The sequence below is a fragment of the Octopus bimaculoides genome, chromosome 19, assembly GCF_046866305.1.
Source record: "Octopus bimaculoides isolate indiv1 chromosome 19, ASM4686630v1, whole genome shotgun sequence".
Lineage (NCBI taxonomy): Eukaryota > Metazoa > Mollusca > Cephalopoda > Octopoda > Octopodidae > Octopus > Octopus bimaculoides.
Genome location: NC_142946.1, coordinates 21,897,891 through 21,920,771, shown reverse-complemented (window position 1 = coordinate 21,920,771; position 22,881 = coordinate 21,897,891). Strand labels below are relative to the sequence as shown.

Sequence of the window (22,881 nt, the reverse complement as noted above, 5' to 3'; positions counted from 1 at the left end):
GAACAAAATGTGTTGTGGTTTTTGTTCTAACTCTTTACATTCTGTTTCCAAATACAACTAATGTCAATTTAGTCTTTCATCTAACTAGAATCAATGTAAAATATACCTGTCAATTTCTGGGGGTTGATTTAATCAACTAACACCTCTCTTTCAAATTTGTAATCTTTCACCTATGTAAGAAATTATGATTATCATTTTTAGTAGGTCCTAAACAAAGAACATGTTCCAGGCATTTTGGATGGTGCAGATGGCAAGAAAGAACTGAAAGTTTTTTTCTGTTTGATTTTGCACCCAAGAGCAGGCATTTTATCTTCATTGACTTGGAAGTATAACTTAAGCATTTCTTTGTTAGTTGTTGACAAGTAAAATGCAAATGATAGCTCACATATCAACTAAAATATCATATCATGTGCTAAGGTTTTACTGGGAATAAGAAATGTGGCACCCATGCCAACGTCATCTCCTTCATTGGACACGAAACTCAGCTTGCGAAGACTTATTGAGGAAAGCGAAATCGGGATGGCACCTGTGCCCAGCGTCGCCTTTCTGGTACTTGTGCCCGCAGCATGTGTAAGGACTTTCGAGCGAGATTGTTGCCAGTGCCCCTGGACTGGCTCTTGTGTGGGTGGCACATAAAATACACCATTTTGAGCGTGGCCGTTGCCAGTACCTCCTGACTGGCCTTCGTGCGGGTGACATGTAAAAGCACCTACTACACTCTTGGAGTGGTTGGCATCAGGAAGGGCATCTAGCTGTAGAAACTCTGCCAAATCAGATTGGAGCCTGGTGTAGCTTTCGGGTTCCACCAGTCCTCAGTCAAATTGTCCAACCCATGCTAGCATGGAAAGCGGGCGTTAAACGATGATGATGATGATGATGATGATGAAAGGAAGGTAGCAAATACTAACTCTATGGGAATGTTTTAAGCAGTAACAACAAGATCAATGAATAGAACAGTTACTGTGTTATTGGTATTGCTGAAGAAAAAGCAACCAAAATAATGATAGCAACAGCAACAGTAAGAGGAAAGAAGCCCATATAAAAATTTGCTTACCATTCATTTGAATTTACTATGTGAGTTGAAGCTAAATTGACAATACTCTTATGCTCTACAATTGAATTTGAGCCAATATTTAGAAGGTTGTATGCATGCCTACATATATAATACAGGCAAGCATATATACTAGTACCCCTGTACACATGCACGCACGTGCACACACTGAGTCAAGTCTACATCTGCTGTCTCTCCTCCATCTCTGACATCTCATTTCCCTATCATTCAACTCCCAATAAACTTGTCTACTTATCACTCATCTTCATTATCTTCCTGCCATTCATCTCTATATCACTTATATTATTCACACAACAATGCATAGTATGAAATGCACATGTATTCAATTTCCAACCATTATTCTACTTTTCTTGTCTACCATGAATCCAATGTGTAAGAGACCACATTGAACCTGTTTATAAGCCATACACTTTACCTACACTCTTTTTTGTACTGTCAGTCATCACTCACTCTTCCCTGAGCCTCTTCTTATTGTTATCAATCACTTTCATTTACTACTGCCCTTCTCTTTTACCTCTTCTCGTGCTTATCACACTGTTTCTACCATTATTCTCTCTCCCTGTCTATTCTGGTTCTTCTGTCATTTCTCCTATTCACCTCATAGGTCACATTATCTTGAGTCAGTGCTCTAGTAAGACACAGGCACACTGGGAAGTTACCTGGGGACCTCCTGGGTCTAGGGGCCCAGTTCTGATCTCTGTATGTTGTAATTTGCTGTCAGTAAATAAATACTATAGGACCCAGTGCATTGATATATCCAGGGGACTATAATACTGCTAGATGACCCTGAATTGAGTGACATATCCCAGAGTAATGAATATTCTATTCTTACAGTGTATAAGGCAGTCCTTGTTGATGCTACAATAAAATACAACTACCACACTTTGTAAAGTGATTGACAAATAATCAGAGAAAGCAAAAACTGAGAGGTCTCTTTAGTTCTGCCTTGTGGAGGACATAGCATCATTTCTAGTATTGGCATTATGACAAAATGCAAAAAGTACACACTAAAATGGGGTTGTTTAATGAGTAAGTACAGTGTGGAGAAGAAAGTTTAGTCTTGTCTTGCTTTCTGGTGCTGGTGTCATGATAAAATGCTCCTGGGACCCTTTGTAAAACGGTTATTGAAAGAAAAAGGATCCAGCATTAGAAACTAAGTCAGCAATTAAAATGAATGAACAAAATGTAGTCTTCTGATTTGCTTGTTAGGGCAGTAGCTCTCAACAGAAACTGATTCAAACCATGTCAACCTGTCCAACCTATGCCAGCATGGAAAATTATGATGATGAGACCTGTACAATCCTAATATCATATATAAATGAAAACAAACTAATTAATGAATGACAAAAGAACAGGAGTCATACAATCACCTTCATTAGCAGTGCACTCAGAATAGTTCTAGTGCAACATCCTATACCTTCCATGAGTCATTAAAAGACACTCACACACACACACACACCTGTGGTTGTTTGGAACCTCTGCATTGGATGTTCTAAATGCAGTTGGATGCTTAGACACAATATATCATCTGGAAAACACTTTATTCTATTATGTTAGAACGATCAAACTTCTCATACACATGCTCTGATTATCAAAACTTGTAATATTACTAAGGGTAGTAGTAAATAAACCACTATACAGGAAGCAGACAGGATGAAGATACTCTATGTGGAGCTCTAAACTCAGCAGCAATCATAAATCTAACTGTACATACAAGATATACTATATATATATCCCATGCCAGCATGGAAAGCAAACGTTAAATGATGATGATGATGATAAAACTCTTACCTTAAACACACATTCTCCACTGACATTGAAATTGGTCAGGGTAGCAACCAGTTTGGAAATATTCTTGATGGCCGAATTTCTAAAATATTAGAAGAATATAGTTCCCAATTGTGTGTGTGTGTGTGTGTGTGTGTGTGTGTGTGTGTGTGTGTGTGTGTGTGTGTGTGTGTGTGTGTGTGTGTGTGTGTTTGTGTATGAACATATATACTTAATGCATTTAAATACAAAAACAAATTATAGTCATATATGTATTCAATATACTTACACATTCAAGACGGATACAATTTGCCAGCAACAAAAATGTTCCAAAGACCAGTAAAACTATGACACCAGAAAATTACATAGCAAATAAATGAACCATAAGTTTAACTTGGAAATAGAAGCTGAGAATAAAACCAAATGCATCAAGCTGAGATATTGCATCAAGTTTTGCCAAAAGCTTGGTGATACTAAAGCTTAAACCTTCCAGAAGATACAGCAGGCCTTTGGCAGTGATGCCTTGAGCAAAACTCAGATCAAAGCATGGTACAACCACTTCAAACATGGCTGCAACTCAGTTGAGAGTGAGGCATACTCAGGAAAGCTGTCCACAAGCTGATTGAAAAAATTCAGTGAATAGTCATGGAAGACTGCTGTGTAACAATTTAGGAAATTGCTCACAAAGTCAGAATATGCATAGAATCAGTGCATTCTATTTCAATTGAGGATCTGTGTCAGCAAAATTCATCCCCAAGATGCTGGCATAATATCATATATAAATGAACACACACTAATTAATGAATGACAAAAGAACAGGAGTCATATAATCACCTTCATTAGCAGTGCACTCAGAATAATTCTAGTGCAACATCCTATACCTTCCATGAGTCATTAAAAGACACTCACACACACACACACACACACCTGTGGTTGTTTGGAACCTCTGCATTGGATGTTCTAAATGCAGTTGGATGCTTAGACACAATATATCATCTGGAAAACACTTTATTCTATTATGTTAGAACGATCAAACTTCTCATACACATGCTCTGATTATCAAAACTTGTAATATTACTAAGCGTAGTAGTAAACAAACCACTATACAGGAAGCAGACAGGATGAAGATACTCTATGTGGAGCTCTAAACTCAGCAGCAATCATAAATCTAACTGTATTCTAAGCAAGATGCTGGCAGAGCATCAGAAGCAAACTCTGCATGGAAATTGCTCAGGACATGCTGGTCTGAGCAAACCATGACCCAGACCATCATCATTGGTGTTGAGACAATGAGACATATTTTGAAGGTCTTTGCTTGATGCATTCAGTCATCTTGTATGAAAACAAAAATTTGATGAGCATACACTACATGTATTCTAAGCAAAACAGCCAAGAATAGACGTGGCCTATCAGTGCAAAATTTTTTATGCATTCTAAAGAAGGGTGGCACCCCCCACCCAAAGGATTTTGACCACACAGCATTAGTTTTGGCAAGGAAAAAATAATTCGGATACTTTTTGAATGCACTTCATATATTGTAGCAGACAATATATATAGTCTGCTACATATATATTGATTAACCAAAGTCATGTCGCTGTACAAATTCATACAGGAGTATGACAGTGCTATCTGTAAAACACGTTTCTAACCATATAAATAACAAGTGTATGATGCATGTGTCTATTGTAATTGGAGACGAGGAAAATATAAAGGTCACATGGGAACCACTGATCTAGTGATTAATTGACTATTTTTAGGCTTATCAAAGTCATGCCTTTGTACAAATTCAGACAGTGGCGTTTGCCAGTGTTCGCCAATAGTACTGTCTGGGAAACATGTTTCTCACCATGTAAACAATGAGTGTATGACACATGTGTTTATTGTGCTTGAAGGTGTATGCAGGCTTGCAGCATATCCTGTGCATACATTTTAGTAATGGTGATGTAGCACCCATCAACAGATGTGTAGTGCTCACTATTAAATGGTGTTTTACTATAAGCACCCAGCATTCTATTATAAGCACCCAACATTCCACCTATAGAGCAGGCTACAGTAAAGTAACCAAACAATTTTATAACAGTATTATTTCTATGTACAGGATAATACGGTACCTTGACCCACTAATGTTGTCCTGTTGTTTGTGAAATACTAGGGTCAACTTTTATACAGGGTTTATGGAAAATTCCCAATATTTTGGCCAAAAATAGGGGGTTGATTTTTACATGAGATCAACTATTACTTGAGTATATATGGTAATTTATATTCTAGAGTGGTTTCCAGCTAAATATACAATATACGTATTAATACAAAACTCATTTATGATGTTTGATTAAATGTATATAGAGAATAGATTGAATTATAAACAGTAACAAGTTATCTTTTTATATTCTGACTTTATTTTCCTAATTTATGAATATTATACTTAATATTTAACGTTTGTTCGTGCAAAACATGGAATTACCCAGAAAATGGGACTTGACAATAGAAGTGTAAAGAAATATACATTTTCATAAGACTTTGAACTTTCAACCCTTATTTATTTTTCAGTGATGACTGCACCCTCCTCTCTTTTCTTTTCTTTCCCATCCTACTTCCTAAAATTGACAACTTGAAAGATCACCAGCCCTTGTGAGAAAATGTGTTTATTTACAAATACATTGATAGGTATACAATGAGAAGAAAAATGCTTTGTAATGAAATTTCAATGAACTGATCACATCAAATTGAAAAGAAATCTCTCTCTCTCCTTATTTATCTATTTGTATGTCTAGCTATTTATTTATCTATCCTTTCCCCATCCTTTATTATTTTTTACTTCTTTCTTGATTGTCCTAAAACTTCTCTCTCTATCTATTTTTCTTTCACCTCTTTGCTTTTCTATCTTTCTTTCTCCCTTTTTCCAAAACAACAGAAACATTTTCCTCCTCTTCAAAACAAAGCAAAAAAGCATTCCATTCATATAAATGAACAACAAAATGTTCTGTTTTTATCATTTTGATTTTGATTTTGTCTTGAGTTCGATAAACAAATGAAAGTGCCAATAAAGAATTATGCATCTGACTGACTCCTTTTTCTCAAGATATATATATATATATATATATATATATATATATAACCCATGCCAGCAAGGAAAACGGATGTTAAACAATGATGATGATGATGATATATATATATGTATATAATTAATGAGAGTGATAGAAGGTGGAATATACAAGAATCTTTATTGATCACTACAATTGTTTTGATCCATCTAACATCGATCACAGGTAGGATCCTATACAATTGATTGAGGTGCATCCTTTGTGGTAGGTATGTCTCCTCAGATGATGTTCAAGAGGTATCTTGCTAAAATAAATTATGTTTTGCACAACTTATTACTGCATGTTTACTTCTTGGGCTTCATAGATAGAAATGGTAAATTGATGGATGCTGCTTCATTCTTATAGAAGATCAATGACAAAGAGCAGATACAAAAAGAAACGAATATATAAAAAAGTGAAAAAATTATTATAAAAAACTGTCAGTAGATATGGATATACAAATACACATGCATGTACAAATGCACGTGCATGTACAAATGCACACACACGTGGTCTGGTGCACATACACATTTCACACATGCAATTAAGTAAGTGTTGTTAAAGTCAGTGCCAATTAATGGCCAGAGAGACCATACAGCTTGGTGAGTAGTCACACATGCTGTACTGTGCTCCACTGGGTCTGGCTCATGTATCTTTATGGCTCTTATACACTCATAAATACTGACAAAAAGAAAAACATACACTCATACATACTTGCACACACATATTCCCACAGCATATAAATGTGTATATATATGTATACATCTATATCTAATATATCTATATATATATATGGAGGTGGGGGGGTCACTATGTTTGTGTTTATCCCCCATCACCATCTGATAACTGGCATTAATTTGTTTATGTCCTCATAACTTACTGGTTTGGCAAAAGAGAGCAATAGTATAAAAACCAGGTTTTAAATTAAAAGTCAGTACCCGAGTGTGGTTAGAGTCCAATGACTGAATGTAAAACACAAAAGATAAAATCAAACAGAAAATTAAAGAATTCCAATGAATGTAACAACATATCCTTTTTTTTGTGAAATATTTCTCACAATGTTTCGTTCTCTATTATACAAACAATTAATTTTAAATATAAAATCTTCTTAACTGTATTCTATTTATTGAATAAAGAAGTACATATTAATTTTCTGCAGTTTAAATTATATTTATAGGATAAAATATATAAATTCATGTTTTAATGTCTATTTTTACTTTATGTTCTGTGCACAAAATATCTTTATTTGCTCCAAAGTGAGAAGTGAGTTAAAAATATTTGGGAACCACAGGTGAAATAAACATAACAAAAACAGTACATATTACCACTTACAAGTTTCCTGTAGTATCAGAAGATAAGACTGTGACAAGTACATAACATGAAGAATATTTCAAACTGATGCCCATCAGTCTGAACACTAAAAGCAATAATGCTTTTTCTTCTAGATGAGATGTAGTACAACATACAATAGAGGTCTTTTCATCAATAATGATATCGACAAATTCAAACATTTTAGATGGCAAAATCCGTTCAAACATCATTCCAATAGTGACAATATTATATCTGGATATAAGAATAAAAAAAAAACAAAAAAAAAACATCATTATAAATCATATAAAAGTGAGAAAAAAGTTAGTGAATTCATCTTCAGTTTTGACACAGAGTATTCCAGTCACATGACCAGCTGAATTATCAACAGACTGAATTATAACACAGGCAGTCAAGCCTTCCACAGACACATATTCCCTTAATGACAGAATCTGTGTGACACAGGGTGTGGCAACATATGCACATGCACACACACAAACATATATATATTGGGTTGTCCAGAAAGTTCATGTCGATTTCTAAGGGAAATTAAGACAAAACAAAATTATGCCATTAAATATTTATTCAAGTAAATATGAACCATTTTGTTGCACAACCTTTCTTTATCTTTCCTTCAACTTAAAGATTCCGTCTTCCCAGAATTTCTGTGATTTCTTGGCAAAAAACTCATTAAGGTGTTTTTTTTGTGTCCTCCAAAGAATTAAACTTTTTACCATTGAGATTATTTTGCAAAGACCTGAATAAATGAAAATCTGAAGGGGCAATGTCTGGTAAATATGGTGGGGTGGGGTAACACATCCCAGCCAAGCTGCAAAAATTTTTCACAAGTCACCAAAGAAACATGAGGTCTGGCATTATCCTGATGGAAAACAACACCTTCCCTGTTCGCCAATTCTGGGTGTTTTTCTTGAATAGCTGCCTTCAAATCATCCAGTTGCAAGCAGTACTTCTCAGAATTAATTGACTGGTTACTTGGCAGAAGCTCATAGTACAGGATTCCTTTCCAATCCCACCAGATGCAGAGCATGACTTTCTTAGGATGAACACCTGCTTTTGGGGTGGCTAATGGTGGCTCATGTTGCTTACTCCAAGACCTTTTTTACTGAACAGTTGTAAATGATCCATTTCTCATCACCCGTCACAATTTGCTTCAAAAAGGGTGCATTTTCATTGTGTTTACACAGCAAATCACAGATAGAAATGCAATTGAAAAGATTCTTTTCACTCAGATCATGTGGTACCCAAACATCATAGTGATTTGAGTACCCAAGCTTCACTAAGTGCTCATGGATAGTGGATTTTGAGCAATTTAGTATTTCTGCCAATTCCCGCATTGTGTAATGTGTGTTATTCTCAATCGATGTCTTGATTTGGTTGTCATCTGAAGTGGGGGAGGGGTCTGCCTGAGTGTTCTTCATCAATAAGACTACAATCACCAACTCTAAACTTAGCAAACCACTTCTGTACAGTTCTGTCAGCTAATGCACCTTCACCGTACACAGCACACATCTTTTTTGTTGCTTGTGAGGCACTTTTGCTTTTATGGTAATAAAAAAGCATCAAGTGTCTAAAATGCACTTTATAATCTTCCATTTTCATAGGGATGCAAAATTGACACAAATAAAGTAATTTTAAACATTCTTTCTCAAGAGATAGTTTGAAGTGAAAGTGTTAACCAGAAATGTAAGCATATTATATATGTTGATAAATTTGACGTGTTCTAACATATTGGAACATGAACAACTAAAAATTGGCAAGAACTTTCTGGCCAACCCAATATATATATATATATATATATATATATATCTCACTCTAAGGTTAACCATGATGTATCTAGTGAGTACATATATGTCGTTACCATGTTACTAGAAAGTTAATTCTGTGTTGAGCACTTTGTAGTAACCTTTTTCTCAAAAGATAGTTTCATAGATGGGTATAAAACATGTCTGTTTTTCAATACATTTATCCATTTTAGGCAATTTTATCTATAATCCAACTTTCACAAAAGTTTTCTATCTGATGAGAAATATAGTTGTTCAAACAAAATGTTCTATGATATATGACTTGTTACAAAGTAGGATCATGTATATTTTCTTTTATATCAGAAACTTTATTTCTTCTTTCACTTCATAGATTTTATGTTGTAGCCCCAAATATTCATGCTTTATATGAACATTTGTTGAGAAATTTGGCCAAAAATACCTTGCTATAACAAATTAAAATGCACTCTAGTGTGTACACGTAATTTTACTGAGTACACACACACACACACACACACACACACACACAGAGCATATGAATTTAAATGTTATAAAACTTCACTGAGAGAGTCTCCTGAGAGACCTTCTCACAGTTTGTGCAACACTTTCCAGAAGACATGGGTGAGGTGTAGTTCATTATTAATTCCTTATCAATTAATGTATTCCTTATTAACTTTCATTTATTAATGTAATTTCACCAAGAAATCATCAACATTAATGCAACACTTTCGCTTTTTCCAGGAGCTTTCAATTTCCGAACAGATTTTTTTTTTGTTTTTTGTTGGGGAGAAGTTGTATATTCAATGTACACATTAAACAACTTATATAATCTTATGAAATTAACTTACATTATTAACTACTTACCTTGTTTCTAATAATTGTAATAAAAGTTTATTGACTGTAAGACTTTCAGAAACAATAATTTTGATAGTTGTATTGCTCAGTCCTGGATTCTTGCTTGAAAAAACAGGAAAAGCTGCAGATGGGTAGAAGAACTTAATACTATTAAATTAAAAGCAGTGGAGTAGACTGACAGAATACAAAGGCAAACAAAATGCATTGTTGAATTTAGTTATTCTGAGTTCAAATCTTTTTCAGGTCAACTCTGTCTTCCTTCCTTCCATGCTTGACAAAGTAATGGGATTAAAATCACCAACTATACAACTTACACGAATTTAAGTCTTTTGCTTATGCTAGAAATCAATATTAACTAAAGGTCTACTTTTCAAAGAGCTGGTTTACTAAACTCAGCTGTCTTCTTTAGTATATCTTTTACAAAAGTAGCTGTAGGAGATGAGGAGAGAAGTGGTGGGTTGGGTAATTAGATGAGCTCTTAGGAAGATAAAAACTATAAATGAAAACATAAAAGATAAATGTTATAGACCACATGGTGCCAGTATGGAGAGAGATTAGGTGTTACACTGTTTACCTTACATCTTGTAAAGTAAACAAATGCTGCCTTGTGAATTAAACAATGGCACAGCTCTCAAAATAAAATATCACTGAGACATATGTAAAGTTTGAAACTATAGAAACCAAATGTTAATATTTTTAACAATAAAACTGAAAATATTCTGTTAAAATACATCATGTATTAATAAGAGCATCTAAGGTGGAAACTGGTAGAATCGTTACTTAGCAACATTTCCTCCAGCTTTACATTCTGAGTTCAAATGTTGTCAAGGTAGACTTTGCCTTTCGTTCTTTCAGGGTCAATATAAGTATCTGTGTTGAGCACTAGGGTTGATATAATCAATTAGCCTCTCCTCACAAAATTCCAGGCCTTGTAGCCATAGTAGAAAGAAAGAATAAGAGCCTCTCTACTGAAGAATGAGATGTGCTATCAAAGGTGACTTGATAGAGGGCATACTAAGAGGATATAAATTTAGAGAACTTCATCATCATCATTTAACATCTGCTCTCTATGCTGGCATATTCCCATTGAGGCATGAGATATGTAGTTTGTGGCTACAGCTATGTACAAAATGTCAATGAGGTGTGAAGTGTGGTGTCAGCTGCCTACAGGTTTTGATTGGCACATAAAAAGCTCCGTTCAAACATTGGTCCTCACAGAGGCAGTGACCAGTGACTGAGACCTTTGGTAATATACCATGCTTAACAAGATCTGTCAAGCCAAGTGAAATCATAGTCGTGGCCAATGCCAGTGTTATGTAACTGAGGTCTGCTTTGCCTTTCATTGTTTCAAGTTAATAAGAAAGTGCCAGATGAGGGTGCTGGATTGGAAGAACTGTCAGAGGGTTGGTCAAAAAAAATACCTTGCAGTATCTGATTTGGCTTTGTCCATTTTGAAAGCAACACGTGGGGAACACTAGTATTGAGCAGTATCATACCAAGTTGGCAGCTTTCTCTTGGATAAACATCAGTGGCACAAAGAGGGTAGACTTGAATTAGATGAGCAACTATCAGTTTTCTTCAAAAATTTTGCCCAGATCCACACATACTTTTATCTATCACTTGTTTCAGTCATTAGACTGCAGCCATGCTGGGGCACCACCTTGAAAAATTTTCGTTGAATGAATCGACCCTGGTATTTTTTATTTTTTTAAAGCCTGGTGCTTATTCTATCAATCTCTTTTGCCGAACCACTAAGTTACAGGGGACCTAAGCACACCAATACCAGTTGTCAAGTGGTGGTGGTGGTGGTGGTGGTGGTGGGGACAGACACAAACACACACATGATGGGCTTCTTTAAGTTTCCATCTACAAAATCCACTCACAAGGCTTTGATTGGCCCAAGGCTATAGAAGGCACCCAAGGTGCCACACAGTGGGTATGAACCCTGAATCATGTAACTGGGAGGCAAACTTCTTACCACATAGTCACTCCTGCATTTATACTTGTGCAAATACATGATGAACCATGACCAACAAAGGCCATACAAAATTGATGGGCAAATCAATAAAACTGGCACCAGTTGTTGCATTCGCCATAATCTGTAAGTTGATTGCTCTCTTTAAGATGAACAAAAACAGACACTCCCAAAAAGACATATAAACTAGCCAACTGTTTCTAGGTTTGGCCCTGCAGAAAGGAGGTTGTATTTTAACCACAGGATATATTTATAAAACTGGTGTTCCATCAGTTATGATGACAAGGGTTCCAGTTGATACAATCAATTGAACAGATTGCTCATGAAATAAATGTGCAAGTGGCAGAGCACTCCACAGACACACATAACCTTAACAAAGTTCTTGGAGAGATTCAGCATGACACAGAATGTGACAAAACTTACCCTTTAAGTTACACATACAACTCATTTTTGCTGGCTGAGTGGCCTGGAACTACATGAAATAAGGTGTCTTGCTCAAGGACATGATATGCAGCCAGGAACCAAACTCATGACCTGACAATCATGAGCCTAATAACCCTAACCAGCTGTCTCAGTACTTTACTTTAATTAGTAACTTACCACTAGTCTTCTTTAATTCATTACTTTGAGTTGTTTGGAGAGAAAAGAAAGTAATATTGTGAAGCTGGCATGTCTTCAAAAAGCTGTTTGAACTCTTGTTATATTCATATTGAATTATTAAAGAAAAAATCTGCCAGGGAAAGTCAAGTGATATCAAATCCTGTTCAATAATAATGATATCACTGTTTGTGTTTAGTAATCTAAAATAAAATATAATAAAATCAGAGTCACATGATATTTTTTTTTTTCAAATATAATAGATAATGGATTCTAAGATGAGTAATAATTCAGAAAAACAATTTCATTTAATTAATCTTAATTCAAATTTATTTCAAGTTATGATGAATAATTCTCATAGTATACATTTTTTTAATCAAAAGGAATATTTTTGATTTAAAACAACAGCAACAACAGTGCACACACACGGCTATAGGTGCAGGTGTGGCTATAGACACACACATAGCTTATAGGAGTGGGCATGACCATGGGGTTAAGAAACTTGGTTCCCAACCTTGTAGCCTTGGGTTCAGTTCCACTGTGTGACACCTTGGACAAGTGTCTTCTATACCTCTGGGTTGACAAAAGCCTTGTGAGTGCATTTAGTATACAGAAACTCAAAGAAGCCTGTCATGCATATATACATATATATGTATCATTCAACCAAAGTGGTGGTTGAATATATTCTTAAGTCCACCATTTCGTCAATTGCAGCAGCTTCCAAGTTTCACCACTAATTCAGTTCTCAACTAAATTGCAAACTGTTAACAGTTTTAAAGAGGACATCTCCTCAGCTACATTTTGACATAAATAGTTTGAGATTTGATTCAGTAGAAAAAAAGTTACATCAAAATATGTGAGACCTGAAGGTGGGCAGGTGTTCATTTTCAATTAACATAATTTTTTTTAATTAAAAAAAAAATATACTTTTCCTAGGCTTAAATGATAGAATTGTTAGTTGCATTCAACAAAAATTAGTAGAAAAAGTTAAGAGGTAGGCGTAGGAGTGGCTGTGTGGTAAGTAGCTTGCTTGCCAACCACATGGTCCCGGGTTCAGTCCCACTGTGTGGCATCTTGGGCAAGTGTCTTCTACTATAGCCTCGGGCCGACCAAAGCCTTGTGAGTGGATTTGGTAGACGGAAACTGAAAGAAGCCCGTCGTATATATGTATATATATATATGCATGTATGTGTATGTGTTTGTGTGTCTGTGTCCCCCCAACATCGCTTGACAACCGATGCTGGTGTGTTTATGTCCCCGTCACTTAGCGGTTCGGCAAAAGAGACCGATAGAATAAGTACTAGGCTTCTAAAGAAAAAGTCCTGGGGTCGATTTTCTTGACTAAAGGCGGTGCTCCAGCATGGCCACAGTCAAAAGACTGAAACAAGTAAAAGAGTAAAAGAGTAAAGAGGTAAAATGTCATGAAATGCAAAATAAGTAAATAAGGGAGTAATGCCCCAAGCAAAGCAATAGTTGTATTAATCCGTTGTTTGTTATAATTGCTCTTATTCTTCACTTCTCATTCTCTCTCCCTTCTTACTAGGCTTGTTGCTATAGTACGCTCTTAAAAATTTCTAAAAAGCTATTTTTATTTTGAAATTATTCTTTAATATTAGAATTACTTTTTTAATTAATTCTAATTAATTTTAAGAATATATTTCTAATATGAATGTTTACATTCTAGGGTGGCGAGCTGGCAGAAATGTTAGCATGCCGGGCAAAATGCTTAGCGGTATTTCGTCTGCTGTTACATTCTGAGTTCAAATTCCGCCAAGGTCGACTTTGCTTTCATCCTTTCGAGGTCGATAAATTAAGTACCAGTTACGCACTGGGGTTGATGTAATCGACTTAAACCCTTTGTCTGTCCTTGTTTGTCCCCTCTATGTCTAGCCCCTTGTGGGCAATAAAGAAATAAGAAACATTAGTGTGCCAGGCGAAATGTTTAGTGATATTTCGTCTGTCTTTATGTTTTGAGTTCAAATTCTGCTGAGGTCAACTTTGCCTTTCGTATATTTTTTTTAAAATTAAATATTTAATAAAGTTATTTTTAATATGCTGTTGAATTAGGATAAGTTTAACTTCTATTATTAATTTTCTCTTTCAGCTTTAATTAACTTGCTTTCTGCTTTTTTTGATTTTCCTTCTCTTTTTAGTTAATTATTTAATCAGTCTAGTACATTAATGTGTTACATGCTTCAGATATATGCATGGGAAAATGCAAGCCATGAAAAGTAATATTCTTAAGATTATAAACCTGGAAAAGTACAGGACAAGTTATTACACCTGAAAAAGTATAGGACAAGCTATTACTTCTAGTGAAGTAAAGAATAAGAAACTTTTCACTTAAAATACTGCAGCTAAAATTAAAATTTGAATATTAAAAATCATTTTATTATAGTTTACAAATAACACTATACTTATTTAAGTAGAATTTGGCTAATTTACTACCTTAAATACAGAAAAAAAAATGACTAATTAAACAAACTTACAAATTAGCTGAACAGTTTTGTACAATAAATTTAAAAGATGAGAACTGTAAAGAGTGACAAATTAGAAAAACTGACTAATAAGCTGATGATTAATTAACTGAATTTTATTATAATTACAAAAAGTAATTTTTAAAAATGAAAAATTAGGGGAACTGTTGATAATTAATTAACTGCACTCTATTGTAATAACAAAAGATACAAAAATTTATACCTTAGATTTTTAAAAAATAAAATCTAAAAGTATTACTTAATATAGATAAATTTTAATATATGTAAATTGGAATTGTACTTATAAATAGTAATCAAGTACTTTAGTAATAGCTTGAAAAAAAAGAAGTAATAGCTTGAATAAAATTCTATTTATTTAACGATTAATTATTTACTATATTTTGATAATATATAAAATTTTTAAAAAATTTAACCTTAATTATTTTATGAAGTACTTAATTATTTTATCATTATTTTATGATGTACAATGATTATTTTTAAAATTTTGTATTTTTTGCTTACAATTAATTATAATTTGTATAATTTTTAGTTTATAATATTTTCAAATTTTATTCTTTGCTGCAATATTTTGAGTAAAATGTTTCTTATTCTTTACTTTACTTGAAGTAATAGTTTGTCCTATACTTTTACAGGTGTAATAACTTGTCCTGTACTTTCCCGGGTTTATAATCTTAAGAATATTACTTTTCATGCTCGCATTTTTCCATGTAATATATTTATGTGTGTGTGTGTGTGTGTGTGTCTTTGTGTTTGTCCTCCACTACAACTTAACAACTGATGTTGGTTTGTTTAGTAGTTTGGCAAAGGAAACCAATAGAATAAGTTCTGCTCTAAATATCCTAGATCATATGATTGGGAAGCAGCCTTCTTAACCATACAATCACACCTGCATCTACGGATTTAAAATCAACATGCAATTTAAAAATTTTGTAAAACAGAATTGTATTTGATACTTACTTATGATAATTGTTCTCTTTAGAAGAAGAAGTTGCAATTTCTGCCTTCATATTTGTACCATATATAATTTGGTCTAAAATTATTAATATCAGCCCAGCAACGTTTATTTCAATGATGATAAGTATCTATGAAATGGTCAAAATATATAAATGTTTTTTGATCTTAAACACTCTACAATTCTGTGTGTGGAATTAATGGACATATACATGCATGCACGCACACACGCACGCACACACAAATGATTCATGTGAATTGCTACATTTCCTTGTTGTATTACAGAAAGCCTGTTGGCAAATTGGATTAAATGAAGTATCATGAGGGTTACATGCTATAAAAACAAACCTGGTAGCTTTTATTTAGTAAATCGCTGATAAAGGGGGACAAAGAACAGTAGTTTAATACTTTATAATGGTCTGGAATCAATATTAAAGAGTATAAAGAGTGTTTTGATATATTAAGATAATGTTTTGATTTATGATTCTTTTGAGAATACACTGAAGCCATGCGAAAGCATGATAATGTCTAAATTCAAGTAGGAAAATATCTCTTACTTGTGATAGTGTTATAACATGCTACAAACATTTATTTCCTCGAGGTGAACATATCAAAAGAATATATAGAAACCTTTTAAGTAATTAATATATAAAAAAAAGTTGTAGGTATTAGTTTTCCAAATTCACTTAAAGGTTTTGTAAGATATTTAGGCTTCATCAATTATGACCAAAGATAATGGCTTATTGTTCTCCTGAGTCAATGAATGAACCTCTATGTGGTTGCTTTAGCTACTGCAAATAGCAGCCAAATATCCTTCAGATCACATTCTACTGCCTTAACCCTTTAGTATTTAAACAAACTATATCTGGCCCAAACATTTTGCCTGTTTTATGTTCAAAATGGCCAGATCCATCCTCTCACACCTATCCTACAGTGGCATTCTAAAAATAAGCATCACATCATTGAAATCTAAAATCTACAAGATAATGCATCATTAATTCAAAACAATGTTAATAAATAAGCATTACAGTTAACAGAATATTCTGAATGCTAACAGGTTAAAAGAACAAAAGAACACATTGGATAATACCTAATTGCACTGGATGGTCACAATTAGATAGGTCTGCTCAAATAAGAGCAACTGGAGTTTAACAATAACTTATTAATGGTGGCTAAAAGTGGGACATTTTTAGAAAGAAATCTTGAGGACAAAACATTTGATCACACTAGAAAAAAGTGTGTTAAGAAATTTTCTTACAAGAGAGCAGACATGGCTAAGTGGAAGGAATTTGCTTCCCAACCACATGGTTCTTGGTTCAATCCACTCTGCAGCATCTTGGTCTTCTACTACAGCCTTGGGCCAACCAAAGCCTTGTGAATGGATTTGGTAGATAGAAATGGAAAGAAGCCTCTACCACACAGAGGTACATACATATATTTATACAACATGCTTCTTTCAATTTCCATTTGCCAAATCCACTTACAAGGCTTTGGTCAGCCTGGGACTATAATAGAAAATACTTGTCCAAGGTACCATGCAATGGAACTGAACCAGGAACCATGATGTTAGGAAGCAAACTTCTTACCACACAGTCGTATTTTGTACAAACATGACTTCTCTCTTTATGGTCATTTGTATTGGGTTGTTTGTAATATATTTAATTTATCATACATGACGTGAAGAAGATAATGGTAGTTACTATACTAACTGACTATTATGAGTCTCATAAAAGCACATGTAAATATTTAAAAGTCTTTGTATGTTTGATGAAAGTTCAGGTGGTCAAATCATTTAAGTAATGGAATTAGTCTATGAGTTGGCAATTCATATTCTATTACAGAAACTGTATTGTGTCTATGCTCAAAGCACTTAAATCTAAACAGTCCTGTCTACAAAGTTGTAAATAGATAAAACTAAGTAGAAACAATTTTTAACTGTTTGCAGTAGCAACACTGTAACATAGGTTTCAAATTTTGGCACAAGTCCAACAATTTCAGGGGAAGGCACAAGTTGATTACGTTGAGCCCAGGGCTTAGCTGATACTTATTTTATTGACCCTAAAAGGATGAGAGGCAAAGACAACCTTAGTGGAATTTGAACTCAGAACATAAAGATGGACAAAATGCCACTAAGCATTTTGCCTGCTGTGCTAATAATTACACCAGCTCACTGCCTTGCAACATTATAATATTTGCAAGTATCTCATTAACTTTCAATGCTGTATTCTACTTTTCTTATGAAACTGGGATAGATAGTGGGATAGAGAAGCCATCCTTACTCAACTTCAAACTAGAGTCTCTCAATAATCTCAAATTATTTTGATTTTGGATCAAAGTAGATTATGTATTTTGTGAATTAGCTGGTATGTAATAATCCATCTTACATTAAATTTATCACCCATCCAAAAATTAATATCTTACTCAACTATAATATTGTGTCTACAAATGATTATTTTAAATTCTTTGCATCAAAAAGCCATTTTATCACAAAGCCATATATATATATTGGCTAAACTGGCAATATGACCATCCCCAAGTACAACAACAATCATATATATATATATATATATATATATATATATATATATACATAACTAGAAAACATTTTATCAACTCCTAAAGAATGCTTTGTCAAATCTCTTTCCTTTCATCAGTTTGCAGTTCAATGGTTTGAAGAGCATCCAAAGTGAATAAAATTTAAATGTTGGTCCATTATCTTATTCCTTCTATTCCTTGATACTTACTATGTATGTCTAAAGTCTGTGTCAAGTATTGTACTGAAAGTGTAGTACATATCTTTTATTCCTGATAGGACATCCCTCAAGCCTACACTGCTTTAATGTAGTATAACAACATAATTTTAATCATACAATTACAAGCTACAGTATAAGATTTCTCAGAGCAATTGTTAGCCTTGGTCCATCAAAATATGGATATGGCTCAGTTATAATAAACAATATTAAAAAAAAAATGTTTTGTATCAAAAGGATAAAGAAACAACTACCTTACCTTTCCCTGTAAGAAATGCTGAAGCTGACATTTTTCAATTTCTTTGCAAATTGTAGTTATTTTAGGATGAGTTATATTCTGTTGCAGAAAATCTTTCTTAGCTTTGAAAAGTTTACTTCTGAGATTGTCCAAAGATTCTGTTGTAGAAGATATGGATGCAATAGATAACAACTGTGTACTAGCAGTAGAGTAGACCTCTACCAACCTAAAATAATTCAACATAGTTAAAAGATATGAGTTAATTACAGAAGTTCGTAAAGATAGGACTTGAATAATTGAGTATGTTATATAGAGAAAAGTAACTATATTTAATTACAAGTTATACTGAGAAAAATAATATTTAATTAATCATGAAAACGAGGTTGAGTCAAATGTATTTTAGGAGTTGTGACCAGCAGTCATTTGCACAGTATGTTGTTCCTTGCTGATCTCAATGCTTGCAGCATTACCCTGGTGAGTTGATGTTTCTGCTTCAGCAGGGCAGTGCACTTCATATGTATGTTATGTTGTTGTTGTTGGCACTCCGTTGGTTACGACGTCGAGGGTTCCAGTTGATCCGGTCGTGACACAGTGTGACAAGGCTGACCCTTTGAATTACAGTCACAACAGAAACAGGAAGTAAGAGTGAGAGAAAGTTGTGGTGAAAGAGTACAGCAGGGTTCGCCACCATCCCCTGCCGGAGCCTCATGGAGCTTTAGATGTTTTCGCTCAATAAACACTCACAACGCCCGGTCTGGGAATCGAAACTGCGATCCTATGACCGCGAGTCCGCTGCCCTAACCACTGGGCCATTGCGCCTCCACGTATGTTATGTATGCATCAGAAAAGCTGTGGACCCATTGGGAAGCTGCAACCAATCAAAAACTGTGATATGAAATGAAAAAAAGATAAACAGTATTTTGTGATCTGTAAATAACAAAAGATATTTACCTTTTACACACCTGTATATTTCTATCTGTTCATTAAGATGTACTATAGCTGATTCAAGAGAGCAGTTTAGTAAAACATTAGAAGCTGATACTAATATATAGATTACAGTCAATGCTTGAAGCTCATTATTGACATCTAGAATGAAACATAAAATAATATTATAAGCACAAGAGTATTCAAGTTTGTAGATGTAAAATTACTGTATTGTTATATTTAAGTTAACCATTATATGTAGTTGCAATATTTCTTATAAGAAAAAAATTCTCTTTCAAATTTTTTTTTTTTTAATATTTGTTTCAGTCATTAGACTGTGGCCATTCAGGGGCTCTGCCTTGAAGAATTTTAGTCAGATGAATCAGCCCCAGAGCTTTTTTTAATTTTGTAAAGCCAGATACTTATTCTATCAATCTCTTTTGCTGAAGTTATGGAGACTTGCTAAGTTATGGGAACATAAAGTTATGGGGGATGTAAACATACCAATACCAGTTGTCAAGTGGTACTGGGAGACACACACACACACACATGCACACACATACACACACATATAGACAGGCATGACAGAAGTAAATAGACACCCCATAAAACATTGTTTTATGTTTATTTCAATTTGAAAAGGCATATATATTTTTATTAATTGACATTTTTATGATTCAGCTTCTGTATGTGACAATTTAATCATACCACATAAAAAAGAAACCTTAGAACTGTCTGAATTTCAAAGAGGCCGAATTGTGGGTCAATCTGAAGGTGACGTAGTCAGCATAAAATCACAGAAAACCTTATGATCCAATTTTCTACAGTTAATAGAGTGATTGTGCAACTCAGCAGAAAAGGGAAGGAGTCCACATCACCTCACCCAGGCTGACCAAGGCCTTCTGACAAGATCCTTCACTCTGTTAAGAGAAGTGTGTAGGATAATCCTCATTGCAAGACCTCTGATATAGAAGAACAAGTTATTTTAGACCCAGAACTGCTGTCAGGTATCTCCACAAACTTGGCTACTATGGCAGAACAGTAAGAAGGAAACCACTTCTTCAACAAGCCAATAACAAGTGGAGAAGAGATTGGGCCAGTGAGATGGTGGAGAGGCCACTAGCATTTTGGTACACTGTCATATTCTCTGATGAGCCCAGATTTGCTGTATTTTCTGACAGTGATTGAGTGTGGGTCTGGAGACTCCATGGTCAAGAATCTGATGTGAAAAAATTGCAGCCAACAATGAAATGCAGCAGCTGTTTTGTGATGGTCTAGGGAGCAATTTGGAGTAATGGTTGATCAGAGCTGGTGGAGTGTGAGGGAAACATAAACTCAAAATAAATATGTGTCCATATTGTAGAAGGGATTCCTCCCAATCTTCTCCAGTGGTGAAATGATTAAAGACTCTTTATTTATGGAAGATGGGGCTCCTTGTCACACAGCTAAAAAGACCCAAGATTTGTTGGAAGAGAATGGCATTAAGAAGCTTCCATGGCCAAGCTAGTCACCAGATAGTCTATTGAACACCTCTGGGGCATAATGGATAGGATACTTCGTAAAAAGAACAAGAAAGCATTCTCAAAGCCAGACCTTTTGAGACTACTGCATGAAACTTGACAAGAAATTCCTGAAGAGAATATTTGTCATCTGATCAGTAGCATGCTTAATAGGGTCCTTGCATTGAAAATGAAAAGGGCATGTCTACTAAATATTAGACATTCACATTATAATAATAAATAAAACATTTGAATGTATAATTTCAGATTTAAAGAAATTTTAACGATTATAAGGGTGTATATTTACTTCTGTCATGCTTGTGTATATGATGGGCTTCTTTCAGTTTCCATCTACCAAATCCACTCACAAGGCTTTGGTTGGCCAAGGCTATAGTAGAAGATACTTGCCCAATGTGCCATGCAGTGGGACTAAACCTGGAATTATAAGGCTGGGAAGTAAACTTCTTACCATACTGCCAATCCTGCACCTATATGTAGATATAATAAATAATCAGGCATGACTGCGTGGTAAGAAGGTTGCTTCCCAACCACATGGTTCCAGGTTCAGTCTCACTACTTGGCACCTTGGGCAAGTAACTTCTATTACAGCCTTGGGTTAACTAAAACCTTGTGAGTGGATTTGGTAGACAAAAACTGAAAGAAGTGTGTGTGTGCATGCGTGTGCGTGTGTGTGTTTGCCCACCACCACCACCACCACCACTGCTTGACAACTGCTGCCGGTGTGTTTACGTCCCTGTAACTTAGCAGTTCAGCATAAGAGACTGATAGAATAAGTACTAGGCTTTAAAAAAATATAAGTACTGGGGTTGATTCATTTGACTAAAAAATTCTCCAAGTGTCCCAAGCATGGCCACAATCTGAAACAAGTAAGATAAAAGATAAAAGTAAAAAGTATTATTCCATCATCTCTAAATGGTTCTGTGAAAGAAATGAAAATTTCTTTGTACCTTTTTCCATCTTGTTTTCAATTTGTTTCTGTTTCAGTGAAAATGCAATCATATCTAGTTCAAGTTCTTCAAATGGTTTTTCAAAACAAATATTTCCTGATGTGTTTAAAACAGCCATAAAGGGTTTTGCAGCAATTGCCATTTCTTTAATCAACTGTTCAAATTCATCTTGTTCATAAAGAATTAGAGAATTAAAAAACTTTTTTGTTTGCTTTTAAATGGACAGATTAAGAACCCAAATGTATATTACAAAAAACAGATAAATTTAAGTACAATCTCAAGACACTGAGCCTTACAAAGGAGATGACAAGGAACTGAGATATCTGGCTCTTTGCTGTACTCAAGAAGACCTGTCCACCACAGCAGAATTAATACTGGTGCCAGTGTTACATAAAAAGCACTCATGTTGGTGCAATATTGAAAGTACAGGAGCTAGTACCACATAAAAAGTATCTTGTATACTCTGTGGAGTGGTTGGCATTAGGAAGGGCATCCAGCCATAAAAACCATGCCAGAACAAACAATGGAGACTACAGCATGGAAAACAGATGTTAAATGATGATGATGATGACAATGACAATGATGAAATAATTAAATAAAGAATGCTGATATAGAGAA

General features: G+C 34.5%; 1 protein-coding gene across 1 annotated transcript in view; it reads right to left on the bottom strand.

Moving 5' to 3' along the window:
* The window catches only part of LOC106872952 (uncharacterized), a 39,824-nt gene extending 17,322 nt beyond the window's left edge, over window positions 1-22,502 (bottom strand). The window contains exons 1-8 of the mRNA XM_014920132.3: window positions 22,264-22,502; window positions 19,824-19,958; window positions 18,894-19,030; window positions 15,891-16,015; window positions 12,439-12,638; window positions 9,873-9,984; window positions 7,252-7,482; window positions 2,864-2,942 (exon numbers count right to left, since the gene is read on the bottom strand). Of these exons, the coding sequence (XP_014775618.3) occupies window positions 2,864-2,942; window positions 7,252-7,482; window positions 9,873-9,984; window positions 12,439-12,638; window positions 15,891-16,015; window positions 18,894-19,030; window positions 19,824-19,958; window positions 22,264-22,405 (1,161 nt within the window). The 5' untranslated portion in view covers window positions 22,406-22,502. The remainder of the gene's footprint in view (window positions 1-2,863; window positions 2,943-7,251; window positions 7,483-9,872; window positions 9,985-12,438; window positions 12,639-15,890; window positions 16,016-18,893; window positions 19,031-19,823; window positions 19,959-22,263) is intronic.
* Window positions 22,503-22,881: the final 379 nt, after the last annotated feature.